Consider the following 27,636-nt stretch of genomic DNA (forward strand, 5'->3'; position numbering starts at 1 on the left):
AGACCATATAAAGCACTTAAATTGTTGTCTAGAATTCATAAGATATGAACACTTTTACAGTAAATGTTATTTTAAATATCCTAAAAAATAACACTAAACAATACTACTAAAGGCCTGTTGTGACTTTCAAAAGTTTCCCCCAAAAAATTTGGTTAAAGATGTCTGTTGTTGCTATGAAAGTTTTTTCTTTAGGAAAAAAGGGGGGAGTTGACAAAAGTATACAGTGGTTCCAAAACACTTCTCATAGAATTTTGTGGAGGCAAATTAGGTATCATTCATGTTTTTAGGTAGAAGATGAATCTCAAACTTTGACCTGAACCAATTTAACCAACTAATCTCCTGCTTTTTGTCCTTACTACATGTACAGTTATCTTTAAGTTTTACTGGAAGTCATCTGTCTTATCAGTTCTTCTTTCTCTTCGTTGTTACCCCATGTTTTTGTTATTGAAAAAAGATTTTCATAAACTTAGCTCTGATTGCCGAATACGGCTAATTCCCATCAACCCTCACTCAAGTTTCACGATTCCATTCCATCAAAGGCTGTCAAAGTTTTGAATTAAGTTTTCTGTCAAAAATTCTCAAAAAACATCATCCAAGTTTTCTTGGTAAAAGAAAACTTTTAAAGTGACATCAGGGGGCTTATTCACAAAACATATGTTAACTTATAAAGGACCAGTTAATATCTCTGTTAATTTTTATTTAATTTTAGTTCGTATTTAGGAAGTCACCATATTTAATGCACCTGTTAATATCTCCTTAAAATGTTCTGTTAAACCCTAAAAAAAATAATGGGTATGTTAACATACAAAAAATGTATATATATGGTAAATATGCACTTGACAATTCATAATATACATAGATAAAGTGATTTGTTAATTAGCAATGTTTGTAGTTATTTGATGCAATTACATTTGTATTAAAATAGATAGTCAGAAAATCAATGACAAATTATGTGCAGCAAACTCAAGATTGAGTAGCAAAAAAAAAAAGAAACATTAAATTTTTCAGTTTTCAGTTTTCAGTTATTTGGAAATTTCATGATAAAAATCTTAGTTTTTGACTCAAAATAGTAATTTAAGCCAGTTTCCTTAGACAATTGATTATGTTTGTTGTTTTGAAAAAAATACAGTTGTTTGGTCAGTTTTTGGTGTTCAAGTTCAGATTTTATCTTTTACAGTAGGAATTTTTACAACATTATATACATGTATTCTATCAATATTTTTTTGGGAAGGAGTCTGTTATGCGCAGCATCAAGTGATTGATGGAAGCCTAACATCCAGTTTTAAATACCTGTATTAAATGCATAATCATTATTATTAAATGTTCATTTGATAATTGTTATTATGACCCTTGCTTTGTACCAGAAATGCTCGGCTGGTTTTCAAAAAGCTAGCTTACAAGGTAACCATCCACAAGAAAATATTTTGCCCCTACTTGGACATATAAATTATTTTCATACAAGAAGCAGTCCATACTTTGTTCTTATTCTTAAAATTGTCATATGCTTCGCAGAGAAGTTGCAAATACAACATTTAAAGTCTATGGATTGACTTGGCCAAGAATCTAACTGAGACCTCCCACACTTGAGGTTTAAACACTAAGGCTAGGTCAATCAATTAGTTGAAAATATCATAAATGGACAAATAGCAAATAAAACCTTACCTAGATGTAGTGTTGATTGATTGCTGGTGGTTAGACATATAGCAAATAATGTATGCATTACTATGGAAAAAGATTTCCTATGTTCACATTATTGTCATATTGTGATAAAAATTTGAATAACCACCAGTCTCTGTACTTAGCAAATGATCTTTAAACCAATGAAAACACCAGACACATCAATTATGACTAATTTGCATTCTAACGGACCCGCTTATAGCACACAAACATTATCACACCGTTTACAGAAATTCTTTGGAATACTACATTAAATTTGAACATACATACCTTTTAATGTCTTTGTTTTTTTAAATGGGTCCATTAGTCAACTAGACTAAAAATATAATTTTGGTCAAATACTACATTTGTAAGTATCTTGAAGTGCAAATCCTCTTGGATAAGCACAGTAAGTAATAAACCAGATTTTCTGCAACCATAAATTATGCCCATTAATACAATATGTAAATCAGACTTACAAGTAAGAAAACATGATCTCAGTTGTATGAAATTATATATCTGCAGAATTTTACATATGTTATAGCAGTATTTTTATATTGCAGATGACATAACTAGTATTGCTGGAACCAGGACTGACCAATGGTTTGGGTCGGTGGTGAGGAGTAGTGGTAAAGGTGGATATGTTGTGGTAAGTATTTATATATTTTGGTGTGGGCTGGTGGTAAGGTGTCAGAAATGTTGACATGTGACATGTTTATCCTGTTTATTGTAGATCAGTAGTTTGAGGTAAGTAGTTAGAGTAAAAGGTTAAGATAGATATATATTGGGTTACATATTTATTTATTATGTATAATGCTACAAGTCCAGGGTTAGGAATAATATTCTTTGGTATATGTTGATATATTTTACATATTAAGCGGTATTGTCAGTGATTAGGAGTTGTGGCAGAGTAGGTAGTTTGTTGTAGAGCCTGCGACTTCTGTAGCAGAAAGCGAGACATAGGGATAATGATCCGGCGTCAGCATCAACAAACTTCTTTTTTTTAAAAAAGCTTAATATTTCAGAAGGTAGAATACCTGGATCCTTTATACTTCGTATATAGATGCCTTATGTTAAGAAGTTTCCGTCTGTCATATGTCCATTGTTCTTGACATCATTTTCATGGTTCATTGACTACTTGAAAAAAAAGTTAAGATTTTTAGTATTCTTAATTTCTCTCTTATTATAAGTAATAGGATAACCATATTTGGTATGTGTGTACCTTGCAAGGTCCTCATGCCTGTCAAACAGTTTTTACTTGACCTCGACCTCATTTCATGGATCAGTGAACAAGGTTAAGATTTCATGGTCATGTCCATATCTCAGATACTTTAAGCAATCAGTCTACTATATTTGGTGTATTGAATGATTGTAAGGTGTAGATGTCCAACTGGCAGGTGTCATCTGACCTTGACCTCATTTTCATGGTTCACTGGTTAAAGTTAAGTTTTTGTGTTTAGGTCTGTTTTTCTAATACTGTATGCAATAGGTCAACTATATTAGGTGTATGAAAATTTTTTATAATGTACATGTCAGTCTGGCAGGTTATATTTAACATTGACCTCATTTTCACAGTTCATTGCTCAATGTTAAGTTTTTATACGCCCGTTTATTATACGCCCTTTTAAAGGACGTATTATGGAATACTGTCTGTCCGTAGTCAACATGTCGGACGATAACTCAAAAACGCTTAAAAAAATTTGCATGAAACTTTGGTGAATTGTTTATATCTATTGACGTGAGCTCCCTTTCAATTTTTGAAAAATGACACTGTCAAAGCGTCAATTATACTATACATTGTACCATTGACTAGATTTCATTTTATCGCTTCCGGTCGCTTCCAAGCCGCCTTCCGAACACGGTTCCGTATTTTATATAACTATGTCCTCTACAGAATGTTATTCTTAACCTGTCCATATGTTTATTGTTATTAAATGGTATTTTGAACTATCCCTTCGGTATATTTTTCATATTTATATGAGCTTTCGCTTTTTTGTGCATGACTTTCCATCCGTAAAAAAATCTGAATATAAATAGATCCGTATTGTAATGGTTTTGGACATTTTACATACCAATGATAACAAATCGCTATCGCTAGAAAATAGTTCTTGAAAGAATGTTTACCTTTCTTGTCAGCTGAACTTTGAAATCATTCAAAAAATAATAATCGGAATCATCTTGAAATCATACGAAAGATAATGGTCTTTATCAAGATTTAAGAAGTTTTTAAGAATCAAAAATTAGTAATACAATTATATCCACGCGTATGTATTTGTAAGTTACTGCTGCTGACATAATATAGGTCAATATCGCAGGGGCCAGTTCTATTAATGAATACAATGATGATAATTGCAGAAGTTTTTCTGTCAAAAAGACTTTTATTTCTTTCTGGATTTCTTCACTTTAAAAAGAATTATAAGATGCAGAATCTTTATGAAAGGAGTAGGCAGTGCTCAATGAATCATACCAAAAGTATTTAAGGAAAGTTTACCCTTTCTCTGACAACGTGGTCTCATCCATTTTTGGAAAGTTTGCTATAGCTTGCTATAGCAAAAACTTTTGTAAGGCATCTGCCTCAAACCGGAAGTGACAGACTATCTTACTTTAGGATGTGTGTTCTACTCTTAGATAATGTAGTACTGGTGTTTGACAACTAATTCTAGGAAGATGCTTTTGAAATTTTGAGTTACTTCTATTTTGATTAGCTTACAGTTTGAATACACCTTATCGCTATTTAGTCCAATCTGGAAAAAACAGTCATTTAGACAACTTCCTGTTTGGGTCAACAGGCCGCAAACAAAGGTCATCAGTAACGAGCTGAGGGAGGGAAAAATTTAGAAAGCGATCAATAGGAAACTTTGATAGATTATGATCCACTTTTTCCAAACTCAAATTATAGTAAAAAAAATATTGTGTTTGAAGAATTTACGATGTTTTAAACAGGTCTCATTAAAAAGTATCATGCATGGTTCATTGTTTAAACAGGGTCCCAGATAGCTTCAACTGGATGAAAAAGTTGTGTAATTTTAGAACTTATCTGGAATGGAATAAATAGCGATTAGGTGTATTAAAATGTACTGAATGTTCATCTTTAATTCAAATAATTCAACTTCATTTTGAAAATGGCTATCACAACACTACTTCTCTGATCTGCTCTGTGTGGAAAGTAAAATCAATACACATTTACACTAGACAGCAGTTTCTACGTTATGTTTTTATCGGTATTCCCAAGACATGCGTGAGATCCATATCAACGGGAGTACTATAATCTCGGGTTTCCCCTAAACCATATATATTCTTACAATAAAACAAATCAAATGAAATTAAGGGGAAATCTTTTTGAAAACTTGTAAACGGTCAAGATCCCCATGCAGAAACCATATATATTCTTGTATGGGACAATAAAACAAATCAAATGAAGTATAAGGCGAGTCCCCCGGGGTCACCCCCACCGCCTCCTGTTTAAGAACTTGTAAACGGTCAAGATCCCTTCCCCTAAACCATATATATTCTTGTACAGGACAAAAAAACAAATCATATGAAATAAAGGTGTAATTCCACCATTGATTTTCCCCTATTAGTCTTTGTTAAATTTGCACTTTTCAAAAAATTGTGCAGAATTTATCTTTGTTTCAAATAAAGAAATACTTGGCATGAGTAAAGTTTGATCCTGTCCAGTACTATAGAAAAAATTTCACATAACATTTCATTGCATATAAGAAAATAACCATCACTGGTAGTTAACCAATCAAATTTTCCCCCTTTTTTAACCTGTGTACAAGCTTTAGTAACCATGTAACCTCAAGTTTCCAAAATATTCTATAGAAACCCCAAATAAAAAAATAATGGTGCTTTGAAATACCCAAGATGTATGTTTATGACCCAGAAATGTTTTACTGCAATGAAATGTAGGATCAATTACCTACAACTGTCAAATTCAAGGGAATATTTTTTTTCGACCTATTTTCGTATGCAACCGGATGTGACGTACTATGATTTGGTGGTATTACACCTAAAGAAGGCTATTTTGTTAAATAAACTGAATGTGACTTTTTTCCTTTGTAATACTGGTTATTTCAAGCATTCCTGTCAAGTTTTGTCATAATCAGTTAAATAGTTTGAGAAAAATCTAGTATAATGTAAGACGACATCTACAGTGATTCGAGCTAAATTTCTTCGAAAAATCCAAACCAAGCCGCATCATGATAGAATATAGTGTGGACCAATAAATGATCAAATATTTATCTCATCTGCCTACAAACAGTTGAATATGATACAAAAGATGACTTTAGGATGATAAATACTACTAATGGACCTCTTTGTCTTCTTTATAAGGTCTCTTTTGGTCCATTTATACCTCTCATTTCCTCAAAATTTCTACTTTATAGGCCAATAAATAAAAATTTTGGGGTAACTTTCACTCATTTATGATAGAAATGTTATAATAAATGATTAATTGAAGTATTCAAGCTGAATGAACTATCCGTATAAAGGTTTACCTTCTCCAAGGAGGTTTCCATAAGTCCTTACGTAAAACTTAAATTTACGCCGCGTTCCAGAGAGGGACATAAAAAGCTTCTCTTTTGGTGAATAATTTGTTGTTACTGCTTTAAAAATAATTTCATTTACTTAAAACTATATATTTATTAAAGTATTTCTTAGGAAAAATTTTCTAGTATAGCAGAATATAAGAAAAAAGGAGAAAAAGCTCCCCAAAACTCTAAGTATGGCTTATTCTGTCAACTAATATTCATGGTAAAGTCCTATTTCAAGGAAATTTTCTCATAAAATGTGTTTTGGAGACTCAATCCACTCAGAATATTTCATTATTAGTAATATTTCACTTAAATAGCAAGAAATTTTAACACATGAGAGTACTCACAAGGTCAAAGGTGCATGTACAGCTTCCCATAATAGGTGTAATACCACCATTGATTTTCCCCTATTAGTCTTTGTTAAATTTGCACTTTTCAAAAAGTTGTGCAGAATTTATCTTTGTTTCAAATAAAGAAATACTTGGCATGAGTAAAGTTTGATCCTGTCCAGTACTATAGAAAAAATTTCACATAACATTTCATTGCATATAAGAAAATAACCATCACTGGTAGTTAACCAATCAAATTTTCCCCCTTTTTATACGACCGCAAAAAAATTTTGTGGTCGTATATTGGTATGACGTTGGCGTCGTCGTCGTCGTCGTCGTCATCGTCGTCCAGCGTCGTCGTCCGAATACATATTGGTTTTCGCACTCTAACTTTAGTTTAAGTGAATGGATCTTTTTGAAATTTGACCATAAGGTTAAATACCACAAAAGGAAGGTTGGGATTGATTTTGGGGGTTATGGTACCAACAGTTAAGGAATTAGGGGCCAAAAAGGGGCCAAAAATGAGCATTTTCTAGTTTCCAGACAATAACTGTGGAACGGTGTATGGATCTCTCTGAAATTATACTACAAGTTTCCATACCACAAAGGGATGGTTAGGATTTGCTTTGGGGGGTTATGGCTCAAACCGTTTAGGAATTAGGGGCAAAAAAGGGGGAAAAACAAGGTTGTCCTGGTTAATGGACAAATACTTTAGTACAAAACATAATTTAAAGCAGTGTAAGGGAGATAAATCAAATACATCATTGAAATTATCTCCCTTACACTGCTTTTAAATTATGTATAAAGTAATGGTTAATGAACAATAAAGATAATCTAAAACAGTGTAAGGGAGGTAATCCAAATACAACGTTTTGGTTACTTCCCTTACACTGCTTTTAAATTATGTTTAAAGAAATGCATATTTATAAAGGAAGACCAGTAAAAATATCTGCAAATGTTTTCATCTTTTTTTTTTACAAAAAAATCCATATGAAAGATTTTGACATTATAAAATAGATTAAGTTAGCACTATGGTAAATTTAAATGGATAATTATGGTTGCCAACTCCATTGGAAATTTGAATTGAGATTATGACCATATCTTGAGGGAAAGAATTTTTTTGGGGGAAAAAGGGGGGGGGGAATAAAAAGAAATTGTGGGGGGCCAATTTTTTCTCATTTCAGATCTCAGAAATTAAAAAGAATTATTCTTCAAATATTATTTTTTTTTCAAATTTCAAATATTGAAAAATTTCAAGAAGTAATCTTTAATTGCACAGTATGGCGCATTAGATTTGTAAAATCTTTGATCACATTTATTTATTTGTTATGCCGAATCTAACAGTGTATTTAGATTTTTAATTTTGGGTCCAGTTTTCAAATTGGTCTACATTAATGTCCAAAGGGTCCAAAATTAAACTTTGTTTGATTTTAGCAAAAATTGAATATATGAGGTTCTTTGATATGCTGAATCTAAACATGTATTTAGATTTTTGATTTTTGGCCCAGTTTTCAAGTTGGTCCAAATTGGGGTCCAAAATTAAACTTTGTTTGATTTCAACAAAAATTGAATATATGGGGTTCTTTGATATGCTGAATCTAACCATGTATTTAGATTTTTTATTTGTGGACCCCGTTATCTAATTGGTTCATATTGAGGTCAAAAGGGTCCAAAATTAAACTTTGTTTGATTTCATCTAAAATTGAATTATTGGGGTTCTTTGATATTCCAAATCTAACCGTGTATTTAGGTTTTTAATTTTGGGTCCTGTTTTTTAAATTGGTCTACATTGAGGTCCAAAGGGTCCAAAATTAAACTTAGTTTGATTTTAACAAAAATTGAATTCTTGGGGTTCTTTGATTTGCTGAATCTAAACATGTGTTTAGATTTTTGATTATGGGCCCAGTTTTCAAGTTGGTCCAAGATAGGGTCCAGTATTTAAACTTTGTTTGATTTCAACAAAAATTGAATATATGGTGTTCTTTGATATGCTGAATCTAAACATGTATTTAGATTTTTGATTATGGGCCCAGTTTTCAAGTTGGTCCAAATTGGGGTCCAAAATTAAACTTTGTTTGATTTCAACAAAAATTGAATATATGAGGTTCTTTGATATGCTGAATCTATCCATGTATTTAGATTTTTTATTTGTAGGCCCCGCTATCAAATTGGTTCATATTGAGGTCAAAAGGGTCCAAAATTAAACTTTGTTTGATTTCATCGAAAATTGAATTATTGGGGTTCTTTGATATGCCAAATCTAACCGTGTTTTTAGATTTTTAATTTGGGTCCCGTTTTTTAAATTGGTCTTCATTGAGGTCCAAAGGGTCCAAAATTAAACTTAGTTTGATTTTAACAAAAATTGAATTCTTGGGGTTCTTTGATATGCTGAATCTAAACATGTGTTTAGATTTTTGATTATGGGCCCAGTTTTCAGGTTGGTCCAAGTTGGGGTCCAAAATTAAACTTTTTTTGATTTCAACAAAAATTGAATATATGGGGTTCTTTGATATGCTGAATCTAACCATGCATTTAGAATTTTTATTTGTGGGCCCCCCTATCAAATTTGTTCATATTGAGGTCAAAAGGGTCCAAAATTAAACTTTGTTTGATTTCATCAAAAATTGAATTATTGGGGTTCTTTGATATTCCAAATCTAACCGTGTATTTAGATTTTTAATTTTAAGTCCCGTTTTTTAAATTGGTCTACATTAAGGTCCAAAGGGTCCAAAATTAAACTTAGTTTGATTTTAGCAAAAATTGAATTCTTGGGGTTCTTTGATATGCTGAATCTAAACATGTGTTTAGATTTTTGATTATGGGCCCAGTTTTCAAGTTTGTCCAAGTTGGGGTCCAAAATTAAACTTTGTTTGATTTTAACAAAAATTGAATATATGGGGTTCTTTGATATGCTGAATCTAACCATGTATTTTGATTTTGGACATTGGACCATAATAGGTAAATTAAAAAAATTCAAGTTCTTAGACCACATTCTTTCTGTGTCAGAAACCTATGCTGTGTCAAATATTTAATAACAATCCAAATTCAGAGCTGTATCAAGCTTGAATGTTGTGTCCATACTTGCCCCAACTGTTCAGGGTTCGACCTCTGCGGTCGTATCAAGCTGCGCCCCAGCGAAGCATTTTATTTAACCTGTGTACAAGCTTTAGTAACCATGTAACCTCAAGTTTCCAAAATATTCTATAGAAACCCCAAATAAAAAATAATGGTGCTTTGAAATACCCAAGATATATGTTTATGACCCAGAAATGTTTTACTGCAATGAAATGTAGGATCAATTACCTACAACTGTCAAATTCAAGGGAATATTTTTTTTCGACCCATTTTCGTATGCAACCGGATGTGACGTACTATGATTTGGTGGTATTACACCTAAAGGGAGAGTCCCCTGGGGATCACCCCCCCTTTTGAGAACTTGTAAACGGTCGACATCTCCGCCCCTATACCATATAAATTCCTGTTCGTAATTTCAAGAAGATTTGAATGACATACAGGGTCAATCCGTAGGCGTCACTAATGCATATCATAAACCAATTTGTACTGGACATTGCCCAATGTCAAGCGACAATGGAAATGATGAATTATTGGAGCTTTGTTTGGGAGACTTCGTAACAGCATTCTGTTACAATTATTTCTTGTTAAGTTTTATAGATTTTGAAATGACATTGTATTAATGATATATAAAATTTTGGATTTTTTTCTTCTTTTCTTTGGTAAATTGTTTGTAGAACTTTGTGGCAAGTTTGTTTGTTATTCTGTAAAAACTAATTTTCTGAATGCTATATATATTCTTTTTTTGATGAAGTAAACTTCTTTAAAAACTAAGCCTATATTGTCTATTAATAAACATATTTTTCTTTCCCGTTTAAATGGTTTTACACTAGTAATTTTTTGGGGCCCTTTATAGCTTACTGTTCGGTGTGAGCCAAGGCTCTGTGTTGAAGACCGTACTGTGACCTATAATGGTTTACTTTTATAAATTTTTACTTGGATGGAGAGTTGTCTCATTGGCACTCATACCACATCTTCTTATATCTATATATTTAGATTTCTGATTTTGGGCCCAGTTTTCAAGTTGGTCCAAATTGAGGTCCAAAATTAAACTGTTTGATTTCAACATAAATTGAATATATATAGGGTTCTTTGAATTGCTTAATCTAAACCTGTATTTCTTTTCATTATTAATAAGATAATACCACATTGAGGTCCAAAGGGTCCTAAATTACACTTTTGATTAATTTCATCAAAAATTGAATTCTTTGGTTCTTTGATATGCTGATTCTATCAATGTTTGAGTGTTAAATCATGTCTAATTTTAGAGAACTTAGTCATCACTGGTTGTTGTTATTATATTATTTTTTATAATTTGAAAAATTGCATCATATCTTATTTTAGAGAACTATTTTTTCAGTTTTCAAGTTGGTCCAAATCAGGGTCCAAAATTAAACTTTGTTTGATTCAACAAAAAAATTATTTATGGGATTCTTTGAAATGCTGAATCTAACCATGTATTGAGAGATTTTGGATTGTGGGCTCCTTTATCAAATTGGTCCACATTGAGGTCCAAAGGGTCTTAAATTAAACTTTTGTCTGATTTCATCAAAAATTGAATTCTTGGGGTTCTTTGAAATGCTGATTCTAATATGTACTTAGATTTTTGATATTGGACCATGATAGGTATTTAAATGTCCAATTTCAAGTATTTCAGTTCTTAAACCACATTCATTTTGTGTCACAAACCTATGCTGTGTCAAATATTCAATCACAATCCAAATTCAGAGCTGTTTTAAGCTTAAATGTAGTGTCCATACTTGCTCAACTGTTTAGGATTCGACCTCTGCAGGAAAATCTGGTTTGCTGTCACTCTGACAGCTTCTTGTTCAATTTGACTTAAACAAGAGGCCCACTTGGGTAGATTTCATGGAAAAAAGGGGGAGGGGTAAACTATTGAATGTGGTTCAATCAAATAGAAGGAAAAAAATAAAAATAATAGATAAGAATTCTCTTCTAGCTTCACAGTATCCAAATAATAAGAAAACATTCATAAAGATAGACTAGAATGAGATTTACAGATCATTTGATAGGCATGACTTATTTCCAAATTTTGCCTTTTTTCAGAAAGGGTACTCCTTCAATAGTCATGATAGTGGGATTATATTTATTAATACAACTAAACAATTCTTTTAATGGCATTTTTTATGTTCAAATATGGCTACTTAATGAAACTAAGTAAATGATTTATTTTTTTAAGACATGTCATTATAGTTATAGGTACCAGTCTTGTATTACAACTCCAGTTTTCGGTGCATGTCAAAAATGGAGGTAAATAAAATAGTCCATTTTTTTCAGAATGTTTTTTCTGGACTCAATTTTTTTCTGTTTGATTAAAAGTTTATGCTGAATTGAAACATATATGTAGATTGAAAAAAAAATCTTGCATCTTTTTGGGGATATCAATCCAAGAAAGTGGAAGGATATCATGTTTACTGGAAGTGGTGCGGCCTAGTAAAAACAGCAAACAGAAAGTAGAAAAAAATTGTTTTGACTTCAGGGTTACGTAACTTTTTATTCTTCGTGGCATGACCCACTTTTTTTTCGATTAAATCACAATTTCACATTAGTACATACATGATATGAACATGAAAATTTTTTTCTATGTAGCATTTTTTATTTTTTTATTTTCAAAGATCAGCTGTTTTGCATGTAAGCCTATGGAGCAGTCAATATTACAAGACTGCAGCCTCTTCATCATAATTTTGTTAAATAATTTTACAAAGAAGGGGATAGTCTGTTTATTACAGTTAATGTATCCTTGACTAAGAATAATGAAATTGTAAGAAACAAATTCACATATTACTTTGAATATTGTAGATCGTTCAGGTAGTCTTGAGCTATTTCTTTATACAAAAGAAACAACCAGTATATAAATATAGTCATGTTACACCACTGTCCCAGGTAAGGGAAGGGTTGGGATCCCTCTAACATGTTTAACCCCGCCACATTCTGTATGTATGTGCCTGTCCCAAGTCAGGAGCCTGTAATTCAGTGGTTGTCGTTTGTTGATGTGTTACATATTTGTTTTTCGTTCATTTTTTTGTACGTAACTTAGGTCGTTAGTTTTCTCGTTTGAATTGTTTTACATTTGTCATTTCAGGGCCTTTTATAGCTGACTATGCGGTATGGGCTTTGCTCATTAATGAAGGCCTTACGGTGGCCTTTAGTTGTTAATTTCTTTCTCATTGGCAATCATACCACATCTTCTTTTTTATATTCACTTCACACATATATATATATATATCTTGACAAACAAATAAAAAAGCCATAGACATTGAAAACAATTCATTTCTATTCTTTTGTCAGTCAGCATACCTACCATGAACTGAAAAGTCTCTTAAGATTCAGTAGGTAAATTATGTGAAAATCAAGACTTGCATCAAAAATATCCCAATATTAGAGACAATGGCGTCATTTTCCCTCAGAGCTTTCAGCTCTTTGATTATAAACTTTAGATTTTAGGTTTCCCAGTTATGGGATTTTATTCATTAAAAAAGGCAGATTTTCCAGTTTTCAGATAATAACTCAAAATTCTTTGACCATTTTTCATGAAACTTTGATGAATTGTTTCTATCTATTGATGTGAGCTCCCTTTCGATTTTTTGTCTCGCCTTGACGGAGTCAAAAAGCGAGACATAGGTATGCTGTTTCTGACGGCGACGGCAATGGCGTCAACAATGTATTAGTTTGTGATTAGGTCTAGTTCATGGTGAACCACTAGTGGTAGGTCAATGATATTTGGTATGCAGTTGTATTAGCATTGGCACATCTCATTACCATGGAGATTATTTGGCCCCGCCCCCTCAGCCAAGGTCTATTGACTTTGAAACTTTTCATAGTTAACATGTATTAGTTTGTGATTAGGTCAATTTATGGGGAACCACTAGTGGTAGGTCAATGATATTTGGTATGCAGTTGTATAAGCATGGGCATATCTCATTTCCATGGAGATTATTTGGCTCTGCCCCCTTAGTCATGGTCTATAGACTTTGAAAATTTTGCTAAGTTTACATGTATTAGTTTGTGATTAGGTCAGTTCAAGGGGAACTATCAGTGGTAGGCCAATGTTAATTGGTGTTCAGTTGTATAAGCATTAGCACATCTCATTTCCATGGAGAATATTTGGCCCAGCCCCCACAGTCATGGTCTATTGACTTTGAAACTTTTGCTTAGTTTACATGTATTAGTTTGTGATTAGATCAGTTTAAGATGAACTGCTAATGTTAAGTCATTATACGACCGCAAAAAAATTTTGTGGTCGTATATTGGTATGACGTTGGCGTCGTCGTCGTCCGGCGTCGTCGTCGTCGTCGTCCGGCGTCGTTGACCGAATACATATTGGTTTTCGCACTCTAACTTTAGTTTAAGTGAATGGATCTCTATGAAATTTTACCATAAGGTTCAATACCTCAAAAGGAAGGTGGGGATTGATTTTGGGGGTTATGGTACCAACAGTTAAGGAATTAGGGGCCAAAAAGGGGCCAAAAATAAGCATTTTTGTAACTTCCAGACATAACTTGTGTGTTAGTGTATGGATCTCTCTGACATTGTACCACAAGGTTCCATATCACAAAGGGAATGCTGGGATAGATTTTGGGGGTAATTGCCTCCAAATTTTAGGAATTAGGGGCCAAAAAGGGGCAAAAAACAAGCATTTTTCTAGTTTCATGACAATAACTTGTGTGTAAGTGTATGGATCTCTCTGACATTGTTCCACAAGGTTCCATATCTCAAAGGGAATGCTGGAATTGATTTCGGGCGTAATTGCCTCCAAATTTTAGGAATTAGGGGCCAAAAAGGCGCAAAAAACAAGCATTTTTCTAGTTTCATGACAATAACTTGTGTGTAAGTGTATGGATCTTTATGAAATTGTACTACAAGGTTCCATATCACAAAGGGAAAGCTGGAATTGATTTTGGGGGTAATTTCCCACAACGTTCAGGAATAAGGGGCCAAAAAGGGGCCAACAATAAGCATTTTTCTAGTTTCCAGACAATAACTTGTTCAAGTGTATGGATCTCTCTGAAATTGTACTGCAAGGTACCATACCACAAAGGAAAGGCTGGGATTGATTTTGGTGTTAAATCCCTAGAAATTTGAGGAATTAGGGGCCATAAAGGGGCAAAAAACAAGCATTTTTCTAGTTTCAGGACAATAACTTGTGTGCAAGTGTATGGATCTTTATGAAATTGTACTGCAAGGTTCCATATCACAAAGGGAAAGCTGGGTTTGAGTTTGGGGGTAATTGCCGTAAATGTTTAGGAATTTTGGGCCAAAAAGGGGCCAAAAAATAAGCATTTTTCTAGTTTCCAGACAATAACTTTTGTTCAAGTGTATTGATCTCCCTGAAATTGTACAGTAATCATACATGTGAACCTCCCGAAGGGAATACAATAATCCCGTTTTCAGGGGTCTCCTCCCGACCTCCCGTTGAAGACAAAAAAATCCTGTGTATGAAATATTTCATGAATGAAAAATTTCAGCCCAACATATCTGGTGTAACTGACATTACCTGAAGTTATATTTTACCTGTGAATCAATTAACATGATAATTATATGGCTTCACTTGTCACCTTGGGTGTCAAACATACTGGTAATCAACGATTTTTACATCAGGCTAACTGCCGTTGTGTAATAAAACTTTGTATATTTATAAATGAATGTTGGGTTACTTCCCTTGATTTATCCTGTTTTAAGTTACTTTCCTTTAAATAATGTAAATTTTTAAAAGAATATAAATAAAATATAAATTGAACAAATAATCATAAAAGGATGGTAATTAAATGATTTTAAATGTCTTAGGACAAATAAAAAAATAATAATTTGAAAATTATTTGAGGGTTCTATACTTCCTTTCAAGGCTTAAATTGAAATTTATATATTAACTATGACCCATGAATCCAGTTTGAATGTGTTACTTATCATGCATTAAAAATCTACTTGCATAAACACTGTGTATCATCGCCACCGGAAATTGGGTACTAACGAAGCGGAGAGAAATGGGAAAAAAAGTAAACAATGTAAAAATTCGTTCAATTTAAAGCATTTCTACTGATTTGATGAGGGTACCGCTTAAGAAATGATTTTCTGATATATAATTCTTTTAATTATTAGGCCGATAAGTACAAAATTAAGACAAGCTTTTGTGTTATACTCAAGAACTTGCCACTTAGTACCTGAAAATTTCGAGGTCGATCGTCCTCTGTCGCCCCATTGGCAAGATATTCAACTGTTTTTCATTATTTTTCCAGACACGTTTTTAGATTATCATAGTGTGGCATCATATTTACTGAAATTTGTTGTCAAAATGAACGTTTTTAAAGAATAAAGACCATAACAAATAAAGTCTAGGGTACGGCAACTTGCTCATGTTGACAAATTTACTGTATGGCAACTTGTTTTCAACTGTATGGCAACTTGCTAATTTCAAAATATTTCTTTGCCGTCTTTTTAAAGAAAATAAAGTATTAGGTTCAAATATCTAGTTATGCATTTGATAAAAATACAATTCGCTTGACACCATTTAAGATGTATACACAATATAAGGCTTGAACACAGTCCTATTACATCTTTTACATACCTGATGTATACAATATGAATACGGCATATACAAAAGCTGGCAAATGTTGTAACTTTCGGAAAGGCATGTCACTGTTTTACTGACCTGTTGTTCTGCCCTGACGTAGCGTTAAATGTTACCCTACGAAATGCTCATCACCACAAAACACAGATCAAGTTATAAATTGGGTAGCGTCACTGTTACCGTTCTTGAGTTATGCCCTTTTATAAATGAAAAAAAGCTAAAGCTGTCGTTTCTGTTCTCAAACTTTAGATTGCCTCAACCAAATGTTTAACCATACAACATTAGTCAGCATTTGCATATAGGTGATGAACATTTCGGGGATGTGTTGTGGGTGGAGGGAAGGAAGGAGGTAATGGCAGGAGAATTTTTCCGCATTGAATATTTAGAACCATTAAGTGAATGAATTCTCTTTCAATTTTCAGATAAAATGAAATATAAATGAATTATCATTCTCTGCAAAAAAAAATGTTGTATTGCTACACCACGGCACCATGTTAAGGGAGGTTTGAGTGCTCACAAACATGTTTAAGCCCGCCTCAATATATATGTGTCTGTCCCTGGTCAGGAACATGTAATATAGCAGCTGTCGTAAGTTGCTGCCTGACATATTTGTTTATGATTTTGTCATAAATCAAGCAATTTTGATACGGTATGGGTTTTGTTCATTGTGAAGTGTATAGTAACCAATAGTTGGTCAAATCTATTTCATTTGGACTTTGTTTGAAAGTCCTCTCAGTGAAAACCATTCCACGTCTCCTTTTTCAATTAATGTTATTGTCTTATTTGTAAAAGGCAGATACAGCCAATATATTAGAATAAAGAACATTAATTTTCTAAAAAAAGACTTCATCTCTATATAGTAAGAAATGAACAAGCTCGGTGGCTAACACTGTTTAAATCTAAAAAAAATATTAACCTTAGATTAATCATTTTTGGAAAGAATGAAAGAAGAATCCGATACAAGGGATACAAATCCGGCTGTGGCTACGGCATAAACTATTTATATAAACTTTCTACATGAGAATAAAGATGACCTTGTATGAAGTTTTTTTGGTTGTCATCTTAATATTATATACTTATTAATACAATTCACAAAAGCTAGCATCTCCAACTTGTAAGTTTAAAGAATTATAATGAAATAACATCTAATATGGACAGGTTGAAATATTTTTGAATCCTGATGGTGCATACTCACAAATTCTTTTGGAAAAATTCACGTAAATTTAAATGTTGATTTGATAGCGTTCATTTATTTATTTGCCCTCGTAAACAGTTTTGTTAAAATACCGAAATCTGTAAATTCTTATCGTGAACGAATAAGTCGGGTACACCTTTTTACATTCAGGCGTGCTTAAGTTGCACTTTTTTCTTCGTATTAAGAAAAATGATTTTAATTTTAGCATCTATCTAAAGATTAGATTATTTACACACACACAAAAATAGGGCTTACTGTTGATTTTGAAACTCTATGAATTCACATTTATATTCAACCAAACAGATAGGCCTAGATCCATACCTTTATAAGTTTCAAAACAGAGAAGGTGTGTTTGAAAACAAATAATCACGTACTGCTATATCTGTTAAGGCAAATGCAAGTCTTACTTGTATTATTTATATAATTTTAATTGGCACAATATCACATTAAAATTTACTGAGAAATATTATACATAGTAATCATGAAAATGTACTACTGTAACAATGAAAATTCGGACGAATACACTCCTTTTCACTACCCCTCCATCTACTCATTTAAGTTTAGGCCAAACAGCCTTAGCAACAGTCTTTTATTATTTTTTCCCTGTAAATAAAAAGATTGATTGAATTTATTTAAACTCAAAAAATAGAATCTTATTTTCAATAAGAAACAAGAAAATTAATTCGAAACACAATTCATGATTTATTTCTCCTAAATTTCAATGAAAACAAAGTATTTTCTTCACTTTTCTTTTAACAAATTATTCATTTCAGAAATTTAAAAAATAAACAATAAACAATGTTGAAGACCGTACCTTGACCTATAATGGTTTACTTTTATAAATTGTGACTTGGATGGAGAGTTGTCTCATTGGCACTCATACCACATCTTCCTATATCTATTTAACCCAGCACATTCTTTATGTGTCTGTCCGAAGCCACGAGCCTGTAGTTTGGTGGTTGTCGTTGGTTCATCTCTATCATATTTGTTATTTTTCGTTAATTGTTTTGTTATGAGTTAGGCCGTTAGTTTTCTTGTTGAATCCTTCCACAATTTTCATGTCGGGGCTTTTTATAGCCGACTGTAAGGTACGATTTTTCGTTGTTGAAGACCAAACGATAGCATATAATTGCTTACATACACTTTATTTGACCCTGGTGGATAGTTATCCTATTTGCAATCATACAACATCTCCACTGTTTATATTTAAAAAAAAAAAACAGCGCCAACAAAAGATGAATGGTCGGTTTTTTTTTATTGAACTTACAAAATTTCACCCTGACAACAAATACGACAACAGTCGTTAGTATTATAACGATATATGAATGTATTAAGGATAATATGGTTGAAAAAAAACTTTTTGTCTTTAAAAACACAAAGTCAAATAGAGGTACGCAACGACGACGTCTGAACGAAATTAATGGCATATATCTTATAATATTTGATAAGTAGTTTATTTTGTATATTTGTAAGCCGGTAAAGCTTTGATACAGCCAAAATTTCGTCACTTGATATTATCTAAACAGTGATTAATTTCATCTTTAAATTACAATATATTGCAAGACGCCGTACAGACAAAAGTTGTTATTTTGCAATTCGCCGTACAACGTCCTGCAATTCGCCGTACGATAAACAAACAATGTTTTGGTCCATATTCTTTAAAAACATCTTTATGACAACAGATTTCAGTCAATATGATGTCATACTATCATAATCTAAAAACGTGTCTGGAAAAATAATGAAAAACAGTTGAATATCTTGCTAATGGGGCGACAGAGGACAATCGACCTCGAAATTTTCAGGTACTAAGTGGCAAGATTTGGAGTATAACACAAAATATTATCTTAATTTTGTACTTATCGGCCTAATAATTTAAAGAATTATATATCAGAAAATCATTTCTTAAGCGGTACCCTCGTCAAATCAGTAGAAATGCTTTAAATTGAATGAATTCTTACCTTGTTTACTTTTTTTTCCATTTCTCTCCGCTTCGTTAGTACCCAATTTCCGGTGGCGATGATACACAGTGATAAAGATTAAAGAAAAGATCTACTTGCAGATAGATAAGCAAATATTCTGATTGCAATGAATAATGGAAAAAAAGATATGACCTAAAAAATTAAAGAACATACTTAAAAAGAAGAATGTTAGATTGAACAAGTTGAAAGTTTAAAAAGATAGAGAAAATTTATAAGTACAAGGGTACTATAAACATAATACATTCGGATGGAAAGTTGAAGAAAGCACACTTTAACAGACAATTTCTACAGCACACGGTTACATTTACGACAGAATTTATGTCGATTAAAAACCTCCTGATCTGAGTCCTAATCTCCTGACCAAAATTTCCCAAACTCCTGATCTTAGTTTCACAGTCCATCATATGTACTGCAAGGTACCATACCACAAAGGGAAGGCTGGGATTGTGTTTGAGGGTGATGAATCATAAGGGGGTTCAAAAAATTTTTGGGGGAGGTGGATTTTTTTTTCCTTTTTATACGACCGCAAAAATTGAAAATTTTTTGGTCGTATATTGGTATGACGTTGGCGTCGTCGTCGTCGTCGTCGTCGTCGTTGTCGTCGTCGTCGTCGTCGTCGTCGTCCGGCGTCGTCCGAAGACACATTGGTTTTCGCACTCTAACTTTAGTTTAAGTGAATGGATCTCCATGAAATTTTACCATAAGGTTAAATACCACGAAAGGAAAGTGGGGATTGATTTTGGGGGTTATGGTACCAACAGTTAAGGAATTAGGGGCCAAAAAGGGGCCAAAAATAAGCATTTTTGTAACTTCCAGACAATAACTTATGTGTAAGTGTATGGATCTCTCTGACATTGTACCACAAGGTTCCATATCACAAAGGGAAGGCTGTAATTGATTTTGGGGGTAATTGCCTTAAAATTTTAGGAATTAGGGGCCAAAAAAGGGGCAAAAAACAAGCATTTTTCTAGTTTTATGACAATAACTTGTGTGTAAGTGTTTGGATATTTCTGAAATTGTACTACAAGGTTCCATATCACAAAGGGAAAGCTGGAATTGAGTTTGGGGGTAATTGCCCGAAACGTTTAGGAATTGGGGGCCAAAAAGGGGCCAAAAATAAGCATTTTTCTAGTTTCCAGACAATTACTTGTGTTCAAGTGTATGGATCTCTCTGAAATTGTACTGCAAGGTACCATACCACAAAGTGAAGGCTGGGATTGAGTTTGGGGGTGATGAATCATAAGGGGGTTCAAAAAATTTGGGGGGGGAATTTTTTTTTTTTTCTTTTTTTTTCTTTTTTTCCTTTTTTTTTTCTTTTAAAATTTTCCATTTTAAGTTGGTTATTTCTGATTTATATTTAAAAGCAAATAATAATGATATGGTAGGAGATACACACCAAACAGGATGTGTAAATTATTATATAATAAGTATTGTGCAATAGCAAGAAATTTTCAATTGCACAGTATTGCACAATTGCAAGAAATCTTCAATTGCACAGTATTGCGCAATAGCAAGAAATCTTCAATTGCACAGTATTGCGCAATAGCAAGAAATATCCAATATCACAATATTGCGCAATAGCAAGAAATTGTCAATTGTACAGTATTGCACAATAGCAAGAAATATTCAATTGCACAGTATTGTGCAAAAGAAGATACTTCGTATAAATTGCTTATTTCTTGATCAATTTCAATGGGGTTTTATTCTTGAATTCTTGGGGTTCTTTAATATGCTGAATCTAACCGTGTATTAAGTTTTTGGATTTTGGGCCCCGTTTTTAAATTGGTCCACATTGAGGTCCAAAGGGTCCAAAATTTAACTTTGTTTGATTTCATCAAAAATTGAATTAGTGGGGTTCTTTGATATGCCGAATCTAACCGTGTATTTAGATTCTTAATTTTTGGTTCCGTTTTCAAATTGGTCTACATTGAGGTCAAAAGGGTCCAAAATTAAACTTTGTTTGATTTCATCAAAAATTTAATTATTGGGGTTCTTTGATATGCCAAATCTAACCGTGTATTTAGATTTTTAATTTTGGGTCCCGTTTTTTAAATTGGTCTACATTAAGGTCCAAATTAAAGGGTCCAAAATTTAACTTAGTTTGATTTTAACAAAAATTGAATTTTTGGGGTTCTTTGATATGCTGAATCTAAACATGTGTTTAGATTTTTTATTATGGGACCAGTTTTCAAGTTGGTCCAAGTTGGGGTCCAAAATTAAACTTTGTTTGATTTCAACAAAAATTGAATATATGGGGTTCTTTGATATGCTGAATCTAAACATGTATTTAGATTTTAGATTTTTGGCCAAGTTTTCAAGTTGGTCCAAATTGGGGTCCAAAATTAAACTTTGTTTGATTTCAACAAAAATTGAATATATGGGGTTCTTTGATATGCTGAATCTTACCATGTATTTAGATTTTTTATTTTGTGGGCCCGCTATCAAATTGGTTCATATTGAGGTCAAAAGGGTCCAAAATTAAACTTTGTTTGATTTCATCAAAAATTGAATTATTGGGGTTCTTTGATATGCCAAATCTAACCGTGTTTTTAGATTTTTAATTTTGGGTCCCGTTTTTTAAATTGGTCTACATTAAGGTCCAAAGGGTCCAAAATTAAACTTAGTTTGATTTTAACAAAAATTGAATTCTTGGGGTACTTTGATATGCTGAATCTAAACATGTGTTTAGATTTTTGATTATGGGACCAGTTTTCAAGTTTGTTCAAGTTGGGGTCCAAAATTAAATTTTGTTTGATTTCAACAAAAATTGAATATATGGGGTTCTTTGATATGCTGAATCTAACCATGTATTTTGATTTTGGACATTGGACCATAATAGGTAAATTAAAAAAATTGAAGTTCTTAGACCACATTCTTTCTGTGTCAGAACCTATGCTGTGTCAAATATTTAATCACAATCCAAATTCAGAGCTGTTTCAAGCTTGAATGTTGTGTCCATACTTGCCCCAACTGTTCAGGGTTCGACCTCTGCGGTCGTATCAAGCTGCGCCCAGCGAAGCATTTTATTTTTCTTTGAAATTTTCCATTTTAAATTGGTTATTTCTGATTTATATATAAAAGCAAATAATAATGATATGGTTTGAATAGATAAATTAAAAATTTTTAAGTTCTTAGACCACATTCATTCTGTGTCAGAAACCTATGCTGTGTCAAATATTTAATTACAATCCAAATTCAGTGCTGTATCAAGCTTGAATGTTGTGTCCATACTTGCCCCAACTGTTCAGGGTTCGACCTCTGCGGTCGTATCAAGCTGCGCCCCAGCGAAGCATTTTATTGATATTTGGTATGCAAATTTATTGGCATTTGCAAGTATCGTTTCCATGGAGATTATATAGCCCCACCCCTGATATCATGGTTCATTGACTTTGAAACTTTTACATAGTTTACAAGTTAATGTTTGTGTTTAGGTTTGTTTAAAGGGAACGACTTATAATAAGTCAATGGTATTTGGTATGCAGTTGTATTAGCATTGGCACATCTCATTTCATGGAGGTTGTTAAGCCATGTACCTTCAGGCATGGTTCATCGACTTTGAATATTTGCATTACTTACATGTTAAAGTATTGCAATTTTAATTTCAACATTTGCATTATCAAAATTACAAAAAGGCGAGACATATCTCTGTGATAACAGTTTATATAAATTTAAGATTTTACGTTTCCGAGTTATGGGGTTTTATTCATTAAAAAAGGGGGATTTTCCAGTTTTTGGACAATAACTGAAAAATGCTTTGAGCAGTTTTAATGAAACTTTAGTGACTGTTTTATATCTATTAAAATAACCGCCCTTTAGTTTTTTATAAATTTCTGATATGACATTGAGGAGTTATGGAACTTTATTCTTTGAAAAAGCTACGGGCATATCATGCGCTAATGGCGCAACTCTTTATTGGGTTTTGATCTGTTTTTCTTAAACTGTGAGCAGTAGGTCAACTATATCTGGTATATAGAATGATTGTAAGGTGTACATGTCTGTCTGGCAGTTATCACCTGACCTTGACCTCATTTTCAAGGTTCATTGGTCAATGTTAAGTTTTCCTGGTTAATTTTGTTTCTTAGATACTATATGCAATAGGTCAACTATATTTAAAGCATGTAATGATTGTAAAGTGTACATGTCTGTCTGGCAGGGTTTATCTGACCCTGACCTCATTTTCATGGTTCATTGATCAATGTTAAGTTTTCCTGGTTAAGTTTGTTTCTTAGATACTATGTGCAATAGGTCAACTATATTTAAAGCATAGAATGAGTGTAAGGTGTACATGTCTGTCTGGCAGGATTCGTCTGACCTTGACGTCATTTTCATGGTTCTTTTCTCAATATAAAGTTTTCATGGTTTGGTCTGTTTCTTGTATACTTTAACACCAATAAGTCAACTATATTTTGTGTATGGAATGATTTTAAGGTGTACATGTATTTTTGGCTTGGTTTATCTGACCTTGCTCTCATTTTCTTTGATCATGTTAAGTTTGTGATATTTGTAGTAAAACTTTATATTTAGGACTATCAACATAAAATCAATGGTCAGTAAAACAGGTGAGACCTTTCAATGTGTGCACTTTATTTTGTGATAATAGGTTTGGATTACGGTAGAGTAGATGTTGTGGTATATGTTTTACTATATAGATCAGAAGTATGAGTTGATGGTAAGTACCGGTAGTAGTATGTGTTTAAAAACGGTGAATCAGTGGTTTCAGTTGTTGGGAAGAAATTTTTCTAGGAAGTGTTTTTGAATATATTTGATCAATGGTTTTTGGTTGGTTGAAAGTAGCAGAAGATGTAGCATATGGTCAGGCTGTTGTATGTTTTTTTTATACGACCGCAAAAATTGAAAATTTTTTGGTCGTATATTGGTATGACGTTGGCGTCGTCGTCGTCGTCGTCGTCGTCGTCGTCGTCGTCGTCGTCGTCGTCTGGCGTCGTCCGGCGTCGTCCGAAGACACATTGGTTTTCGCACTCTAACTTTAGTTTAAGTGAATGGATCTCCATGAAATTTTACCATAAGGTTCAATACCACGAAAGGAAGGTTGGGATTGATTTTGGGGGTTATGGTATCAACAGTTAAGGAATTAGGGGCCAAAAAGGGGCCAAAAATAAGCATTTTTGTAACTTCCAGACAATAACTTGTGTGTAAGTGTATGGATCTCTCTGACATTGTACCACAAGGTTCCATATCACAAAGGGAAGGCTGTAATTCATTTTGGGGGTAATTGCCTCAAAATTTTAGGAATTAGGGGCCAAAAAAGGGGCAAAAAACAAGCATTTTTCTAGTTTCATGACAATAACTTGTGTGTAAGTGTTTTGATATTTCTGAAATTGTACTACAAGGTTCCATATCACAAAGGGAAAGCTGGAATTGAGTTTGTGGGTAATTGCCCGAAACGTTTAGGAATAGGGGGCCAAAAAGGGGCCAAAAATAAGCATTTTTCTAGTTTCCAGACAATAACTTGTGTTCAAGTGTATGGATCTCTCTGAAATTGTACTGCAAGGTACCATACCACAAAGGGAAGGCTGGGATTGAGTTTGGGGGTGATGAATCATAAGGGGGTTCAAAAAATTTGGGGGGGGGATTTTTTTTTTTTCTTTTTTTTTCTTTTTTTCCTTTTTTTTTTTCTTTTAAAATTTTCCATTTTAAGTTGGTTATTTCTGATTAATATTTAAAAGCAAATAATAATGATATGGTAGGAGATACACACCAAACAGGATGTGTAAATTATTATATAATAAGTATTGTGCAATAGCAAGAAATTTTCAATTGCACAGTATTGCACAATTGCAAGAAATCTTCAATTGCACAGTATTGTGCAATAGCAAGAAATCATCAATTGCACAGTATTGCGCAATAGCAAGAAATATCCAATAGCACAATATTGCGCAATAGCAAGAAATTGTCAATTGTACAGTATTGCACAATAGCAAGAAATATTCAATTGCACAGTATTGTGCAAAAGAAGATACTTCGTATAAATTGCTTATTTCTTGATCAATTTCAATGGGGTTTTATTCTTGAATTCTTGGGGTTCTTTAATATGCTGAATCTAACCAAGTATTAAGTTTTTGGATTTTGGGCCCTGTTTTTAAATTGGTCCACATTAAGGTCAAAAGGGTCCAAAATTAAACTTAGTTTGATTTTAACAAAAATTGAATTTCTAGGGTTCTTTGATATGCTGAATCTAAACATGTATTTAGATTTTTGATTATGGGCCCAGTTTTCAAGTTGGTCCAAATCGGAGTCCAAAATTAAACTTTGTTTGATTTCAACAAAAATTGAATATATGGGGTTCTTTGATATGCTGAATCTAACCATGTATTTAGATTTTTGATTTTTGGGCCCCGTTATCAACTTTGTCCACATTGAGGTCAAAAGGGTCCAAAATTAAACTTTGTTTGATTTCATCAAAAATTGAATTCTTGGGGTTCTTTGATATGCTGAATCTAACCATGTATTTAGATTTTTTATTTGTGGACCCGCTATCAAATTGGTTCATATTGAGGTCAAAAGGGTCCAAAATTAAACTTTGTTTGATTTCATCAAAAATTTAATTATTGGGGTTCTTTGATATGCCAAATCTAACCGTGTATTTAGATTCTCAATTTTGGGTCCCGTTTTTTAAATTGGTCTACATTAAGGTCCAAAGGGTCCAAAATTAAACTTAGTTTGGTTTTAACAAAAATTGAATTTTTGGGGTTCTTTGATATGCTGAATCTAAACATGTGTTTAGATTTTTGATTATGGGACCAGTTTTCAAGTTGGTCCAAGTTGGGGTCCAAAATTAAACTTTGTTTGATTTCAACAAAAATTGAATATATGGGGTTCTTTGATATGCTGAATCTAAACATGTATTTAGATTTTAGATTTTTGGCCCAGTTTTCAAGTTGGTCCAAATTGGGGTCCAAAATTAAACTTTGTTTGATTTCAACAAAAATTGAATATATGGGGTTCTTTGATATGCTGAATCTTACCATGTATTTAGATTTTTTATTTTGTGGGCCCGCTATCAAATTGGTTCATATTGAGGTCAAAAGGGTCCAAAATTAAACTTTGTTTGATTTCATCAAAAATTGAATTATTGGGGTTCTTTGATATGCCAAATCTAACCGTGTTTTTAGATTTTTAATTTTGGGTCCCGTTTTTTAAATTGGTCTACATTAAGGTCCAAAGGGTCCAAAATTAAACTTAGTTTGATTTTAACAAAAATTGAATTCTTGGGGTACTTTGATATGCTGAATCTAAACATGTGTTTAGATTTTTGATTATGGGACCAGTTTTCAAGTTTGTCCAAGTTGGGGTCCAAAATTAAACTTTGTTTGATTTCAACAAAAATTGAATATATGGGGTTCTTTGATATGCTGAATCTAACCATGTATTTTGATTTTGGACATTGGACCATAATAGGTAAATTAAAAAAATTAAAGTTCTTAGACCACATTCTTTCTGTGTCAGAAACCTATGCTGTGTCAAATATTTAATCACAATCCAAATTCAGAGCTGTATCAAGCTTGAATGTTGTGTCCATACTTGCCCCAACTGTTCAGGGTTCGACCTCTGCGGTCGTATCAAGCTGCGCCCAGCGAAGCATTTTATTTAATATAGATCAGTGGTTTGAGTTGATGCATAGTCAATAGCAATACCAGTGTACATTTGTATCATTGAATACATTGTATCACATTATCTTTTAAAAATCATATTTATATTCATACAATGTTAAAAAAATTCTGTTGCAGCAGCAGATTAGGTTGTCAATTACCATTTTTATGAACAAATGGAAATAGGCAAGCCTTATTTGATTAGCTAGCTTTCTGTTAACACAAATTGAACAAAACATTGGTTTTCAAGCTATTTAAAATCAGTTTGAAATTCAATGTTGAAGTGCATAATCTTTTAGACTGTAAGTGTTTAAAATGTAAAACTGTTATATCTTTTATAGGTTTGTGCCCATAGGTATACTATCAACTATAGTGGTGTGGGAAAATGTATAGCGTTGCGTGAAAGTTTAACATTTCACAAACTGGTAACACCATGTGAAGATGACAGATTGCAACACAAGGGAACTGCATATTGTCAAGCAGGGACATCAGCTGATATTAATTTTGTATGTACTTTATGCTTTTGTATTTAACAGATTTTGAGAAAGACTTTTTGAATTTTTAGGGTCGACCCTGTTCCCAGACTTTTAATTCTAGTTTTTTTCTTGTTCCTGTATTTCGATTTTGTTTATATATTAAAGTCATATGAAACGAGTTTCTTGTTATTCTAATGT

General features: G+C 32.8%; 1 protein-coding gene and 2 long non-coding RNA genes across 4 annotated transcripts in view; 1 reads left to right on the top strand and 2 right to left on the bottom strand.

Moving 5' to 3' along the window:
• Window positions 1-27,636, top strand: part of LOC127728443 (integrin alpha-PS1-like) — a 201,285-nt gene that overhangs the window by 12,153 nt on the left and 161,496 nt on the right. For both annotated transcript variants that reach the window (XM_052235802.1, XM_052235803.1), the window contains exons 3-4: window positions 2,220-2,305; window positions 27,304-27,468. In XM_052235802.1, coding sequence (XP_052091762.1) covers window positions 2,220-2,305; window positions 27,304-27,468 — 251 coding nt within the window. The remainder of the gene's footprint in view (window positions 1-2,219; window positions 2,306-27,303; window positions 27,469-27,636) is intronic.
• LOC127728498 (uncharacterized) lies at window positions 17,781-19,414 on the bottom strand. The gene is made up of 2 exons (XR_007994146.1): window positions 19,332-19,414; window positions 17,781-17,976 (listed from the first exon to the last, which is right to left on the bottom strand). It is a non-coding gene; the product is annotated as an uncharacterized LOC127728498 (long non-coding RNA).
• Window positions 22,129-26,962, bottom strand: LOC127728493 (uncharacterized). Its single transcript, XR_007994141.1, has 2 exons — window positions 26,824-26,962; window positions 22,129-22,242 (listed from the first exon to the last, which is right to left on the bottom strand). It is a non-coding gene; the product is annotated as an uncharacterized LOC127728493 (long non-coding RNA).

The sequence above is a fragment of the Mytilus californianus genome, unplaced genomic scaffold (assembly GCF_021869535.1).
Source record: "Mytilus californianus isolate M0D057914Y unplaced genomic scaffold, xbMytCali1.0.p SCAF_2, whole genome shotgun sequence".
Classification (NCBI taxonomy): domain Eukaryota; kingdom Metazoa; phylum Mollusca; class Bivalvia; order Mytilida; family Mytilidae; genus Mytilus; species Mytilus californianus.